This window comes from Apostichopus japonicus, chromosome 19 (genome assembly GCF_037975245.1).
Source record: "Apostichopus japonicus isolate 1M-3 chromosome 19, ASM3797524v1, whole genome shotgun sequence".
Lineage (NCBI taxonomy): Eukaryota > Metazoa > Echinodermata > Holothuroidea > Aspidochirotida > Stichopodidae > Apostichopus > Apostichopus japonicus.
Genome location: NC_092579.1, coordinates 30,241,431 through 30,247,430, shown reverse-complemented (window position 1 = coordinate 30,247,430; position 6,000 = coordinate 30,241,431). Strand labels below are relative to the sequence as shown.

At 35.5% G+C, this 6,000-nt stretch overlaps 1 protein-coding gene across 2 annotated transcripts; it reads left to right on the top strand.

Moving 5' to 3' along the window:
• The first annotated feature begins 733 nt into the window (after positions 1-733).
• LOC139960450 (thioredoxin 1-like) lies at positions 734-4,942 on the top strand. Of its 2 annotated transcripts, none has more exons than XM_071958814.1 (4): positions 734-892; positions 2,803-2,905; positions 3,669-3,768; positions 3,966-4,942. In XM_071958814.1, the coding sequence occupies exons 1-4, from the start codon at positions 841-843 to the stop codon at positions 4,095-4,097; spliced, it is 387 nt and encodes a 128-aa protein (XP_071814915.1). In that variant the 5' UTR covers positions 734-840; the 3' UTR covers positions 4,098-4,942. The 2 variants fall into 2 exon arrangements, with proteins under 2 accessions (XP_071814915.1, XP_071814916.1); XM_071958815.1 differs by having other exon boundaries at positions 740-892; positions 2,806-2,905.
• The last annotated feature ends 1,058 nt before the right edge of the window (positions 4,943-6,000 follow it).

The following is a 6,000-nucleotide window of genomic DNA, read 5'->3' as shown; positions in this document are numbered from 1 at the left end:
CCCAACTGTACCTCTACCCCCCCCCCCCCCCACATTTGGTTACATTTTTCGAGCAAGTCGTTACAGCCCCCCCCCCCCCCCCAAAATCAAATTGGGCTCCTACGCTTATGACTATCATAAAACACTGAAAATTGGTGGCGAGACAGATAGTAGTGGCTATTCAGTACTTATATAAATGGATACGGAGGTGCTTCTGATATGATGGCACAATGAGGCTATACAAACGGAAGCGTAGAAGGGACATTGCATTGACGAGTTACCAACTTGACAAAACGACAATTATCTGCAAATTGACGAGTTGACGAGATGGTAACGTGACAAATTTCAGAAAATTGACGTTTTGACGAGATAACGGATCTCGTCAGTGCATCAATTTTCTGCAAATTGACGAGTTGCACACTTACTACCATCTCGACAAGTTGACAAAATTCAGAAAATTGACGTTTTGACGAGTTAACGGATCTCGTCAATGCAGCAATTTTTCTGCAAATTGACGAGTTGCACACTTACTACCATCTCGACAAGATGACAAAATTCAGAAAATTGACGTTTCGACGAGTTAACATATCTCGTCAAAACGTCAATTTTCTGAATTTTGTCACGTTACTATCTCGTCAACTCGTCAATTTGCAGATAATTGTCGTTTTGTCAAGTTGGTAACTCGTCAATGCAATGTCTCTTCTACGCTTCCGTATATACCAGCAACAAAGACAATATGAAAAACACCCGATTTGTATAAAAGTGAACACTCGTTTCAGTTTACTTATATTTATTACTTGATCCTAAGACATCAACCGTCTAAAGAGTTTTCGTCGAAAAGTCGTTTCCTGAAGTCAACCGATGATGAAGTTACCAGCAGCAGTCATATGCCTTTTAGCTGTTTTAATTTGTGGTAAGTTTTTATCTACATTTATGTAATACTTTTTAATAAAAATCACCCATGATAGAGCTTGGCACGAATTTGTATTAGCAATTACGTACGTTACACACTCTCAGCCCCACTCCCCTGACATGAAGAGTGTAGTAACCATGTTATTATATTATGTTAAGTTAATGCTTAGGCTTGGGGCATAACCTTCGCCAACAATTTGTGTAAATTAAAGGGTCCTTGGTTTGCCTCAACGTGTAATGCAATGTTACTTATCTGAAGTAGTTTTCGTTCCCAACATCTTTCGGTTAAAGTTCCTAATCCCACTAGAGAACCTTGTTTCTTCTGTCTTTGTAACTTTGTGGTTTGTGTATAGATATTTATGCAAAGATAAATAATGGTGTGATTTAATGGCGTGTTTAGGCTTTACGTGTGTTTGCATACACGTTGCCAATAAATAATCCACTTAAGATACCACTTGCTGTAATTACAACTGATAACCGGATATCAATGATGTTCCAACAAGTCAAGTCACAAACTTGGACTCAAGTCGTATTTTCTGGCGAGTTGACTCGAGACAACACCCCAAATAACTTTGACTACAGTCAAAACTAAATCGATTTGGCTCTACCGTCACTTAATGTCAGTCATTGGCAAGTACGCTTGGCCATCTTTTATTAGATAGAACATATATTCTATATTAATTTTACCGTTTCTAATCATATCATAAATCAACACACCCTTACTGTGATAGCAGGCCTGTGCATTCTATTACAGCAGTCATATTTTACAGTTAATTTCCTTACATGATAGGATATACCTTCAAACAAACTGGGTTCAGTTGCCCGCATATTTCTCTTAACCAGCTCTATATTCAACAATCAATCAAACTAAATCGTGGCAGGGCGTGTCTGTTTGCAATGGTTTAGAAGGATCTGAGACTAGGACAGGTAGTTTACATGGAACAAAATGTAACTGACGGAGAGGTGGGATGTCTTGCTACCGAGACAAGGATCCAGGGCATTGTGTAATACAATCGCCGCCAACTGAACTTATATCATATCTAGAAAATACCAACGAAACTTAGTCAATAATATCCTTTTAATCTGGGGGGGGGGGGGGGGCACCGACATCAAAGGGCACTTTGCAGAAATTCGATTGGACTGATGCAGCCTTATATTTAGTACCCTTTATAACTCTTATTGTATTATTATCTTATTTGCTTATACACATCACTCCATCAACGCCCCCCCCCCCCCCCGGTCAAGGTAATTATGCATACTAGCACTGCAATATCCAATGTGCAAATTGGGAAACAAGGAACAAGTTTTCTTTTGAGACAAAATGAGGTGAAATCATGCTAGTTGCTAATGTAGGAATCCTCCAAATTAGAGTTTATTTCTTGTTAATATCTTAACAAATTTTTTCCATTCGAAATGGCTTGAGTTTGGCCTACAGAAATTCATAAGGAGTCATGGGTGTAGGCAGGATTTGCAAAGTTGTATGTACGACCATATGAGCGGAGCGCCACCATCGGTTGGCGCGGAGCGTACAAGAAAAATTTTTGTTTTACAAACCCCTCAGATGGCCGGAAACGACCCTTCCCGAGTGTTCATTCTGGTTCCCTGGCCTCTTGCTAACTTGAGACACCTCAATTTTTATGTAGAAAAAGGGCACTTTTTTAACCTGTGGAAAAAAAGGGGGGCACGTGCCCCCCCCCCATATCTCAAGAGGGACTTTGCTTTTCCGAATTGAGTTTTTTGTAGGTCTATGTATGGAAATTTGCAATATAGCTATTATGTATTGCATTAAACATGGCCAGTACTTAACCGGAAATCACAAATGGTCCCACAAATGCTACAAATATATCGAGCACAGAATATGAATTTACAAGATAATTTTACCTTTCCTCCTTTTAAATTGATTCCTTTCAGCAGGCTTCACAAATGCCTCAGCACCAATAACTCTTACCGACGCCACTTTTCAGACCGAGCTGGAAAAGGGAGACTTTATGATGGTTGAATTCTGGGCTGAATGGTAAGGAGTATCATGGTTCACAAAAATGCTTCTAAAATTATAGGCATCCAGATAACAATAACAAACGATAGACGGAATGCATGTAGAGACAGTGATTGCAGTCCAGTGTGTAAAGATAACCAACTGAAAATAGAATAATACTAACCCTTCTGAATGAAGTATGTATATGTTGGTATGTATGTATATTAGATCCTCCTGCAAGCAGGAACTCGCGAAGAAGCCATCATTGGATTATAAAAGCCGCAAGCTGACCGAAGTCAGTCTCTTAGATTCATATGATTATGATTATGAATTGTGTCTATGAATTATGTGTCTATGAATTGTGTCTATGAATTATGTCTATGATTATGAATTGTCAATTGTCAACAACTCTGTAACTAAACGACATACACTAATCTTGGAGTGACTCGAACTCATGACCATATATATAAAACGGATATTACATGATATAAAACAGTGCATGGTTATCCAATAGGCAGAAAATGGCAAGTTTGGTCAAGGTGCCCCACGGTCAAGATCAAGGTGCCCCACGGTCAAGGTGGCCCACGGTCAAGGGGTCAACGGTCAAGTTGCACCAGTCAAAGGTGCCCTAAGGTCAAGGTGCCCCACGGTCAAAGGACACCACAGTCAAGGGGCCTCACGGTCAAGGGGTCCAGTTCTAAGTAAAAAGAGCGAAAGATGCGCAGGACGAAATACATGTCCGGTATTCGTCATAACATGTAAATAAATTCCGAACAATAAGCTTATTTATTTTTTCTTAAAGGGATGCTTCGAGTCGAAGGATGGCACCCGTTATTGACGAACTGGCAGAAGAGTATGATGGGCAACTGAAGATCTACAAGATGAATTTCGACGTAAATCAAGTAGGTTTATTGCAATACGTAAGAAATGTCAGCATCTGTTAAAACGATATACATGATAGAAATGTAACCACACGAAATAAGGAGAGATTAAATATACAAAGTTAGGCATGTATTAAATTAGACGAAGTGTTAAAAGAAGGAATTAATTATTTATATTGTAAATAATAAGAATTGATGTAAATGTTTTCTTTTTCTAGGTGATTCCAGTCACTTATGGCGTCTACTCGATACCGACGTTGTTGTTCTTCAAAATGGGCCAGGAAGTCTATACAGTACTCGGGGACCAACCAAAGTCTAAAATTGCAAATATAATTGATTATTTGATGTAAACTGATCAAGTCATTGTTATTGTATAACATTTTATTGCATGGCACTTTATTGCAAGACACTTTATTGCAAGACACTTTATTGTATGCCACTTTATTGTATGCCACGTTATTGTATGCCACTTTATTGTATGGCATTTTATGTCAACTGTGGTAAAAAAAAAACTAATAAGAAATATTCCATTAACTTGCGTACGGGAGGATACTTGGACTTTTGACCTACATGGTTGTCTGTTTGATTACCGATTACCGAAGACGTAGCAAGGTGGATATATATAGCTAGATATTTCAGTTGCACTTAAGCCTACATCTCTGGATGGCGTATGGTCTAGTATGTTATTAAAGATACAAACTTATTTTATAACAACGTCTCCGAATTAGTGGAAACTTTTATTCAAAGTGGTTGCGTTCACGTGAAGATGTGCAATTGGTCACACACAGTCACTATTCAACTTATATTGATTAACAAAATCTGCTTTATTATTTTTGAGTGGCTAAGAGGATTTTAGTTATAAACTTGAATCTTTCCTCTGGTCCTGCCAAACAGTTTAGTGGTTTGAACACTGCTACCTTTAAAAAATAGTTTTCATTCTTGTTAACAGATATTTGGGGTATTCCCCTCACATGCATGCCTTTAATTGTATTGGATTAAGCCTATGTTAACATATAGCAAGCATGTTTTATGGCTGCTATTTAAAATCCTTAGTTACCGTACTACTCGTTTGCGAATGACGCATCTGAGTAAATCGCTTTTTCTTGTTTTTTATTGAAACATATTGTATGACAATTTTGGTAACATTGGTTTTGCTGCTAAAGGAATAAATTGATAGCTACGCATTGAAAGTTAATCAGTTTTTATCGATGTTTTTCGGTTCACGCCCAACCTACATAACCCACATAACAGTAATAACAGGCTGTAAAGTCAATATGTGGCAGCGCATTGGAAAGTGACTTGTAAAGTCCGTTTCGGCGGTCCTTATGTGACCGCAGTGCAATGAAAAAAGAAGCGTTTGCCTTCGAAGAAAGTATATATATATATATATATATATATATATATATATATATATATATATATATATATATATATATATATATATATATATATATATATATATATATATATATATATATATATATATATATATATATATATATATATATATATATATATATATATATATATATATATATATATATATATATATATATATATATATATATATATATATATATATATATATATATATATATATATATATATATATATATATAAATAAATAAATAAATATATATATATATATATATATATATATATATATATATATATATATATATATATATATATATATATGTATATATATATATATATATATATATATATATATATATATATATATATATATATATATATATATATATATATATATATATATATATATATATATATATATATATATATATATATATATATATATATATATGTCTGATGGCGTGTGTTGGAAAGTTAAGAATATCCACAAGAAAAAAATGATACTTTCATTTCCAACTTTTTTACTTAAAACGTTAAATACAACCACCACCACTCGTTATGCTATACCGATACACACTGGCAATATCACTTAACTATATATAATGTGTTAGTATGCTATCAATACTATTATGGTGCACGTGAATAATTAAAGTAAAATATTAAACTTAACAAAGGCTTAAAATATGTCAAAAAGACAGTTCTTCATCAAAGGGGCACATCTTTATTGCCAGTAGGGCACATTTGCTATTTTGAAAAAGTGGGGGAGGGCACGTGTCCACAGTGACCCCCCCCCCCTCGCTCCTACCCTTCCCACGGCGTCTACCGTTATTGAGGTATTAAATATATGTTCTCACTTGATTTGGTTGAGTGCATTGC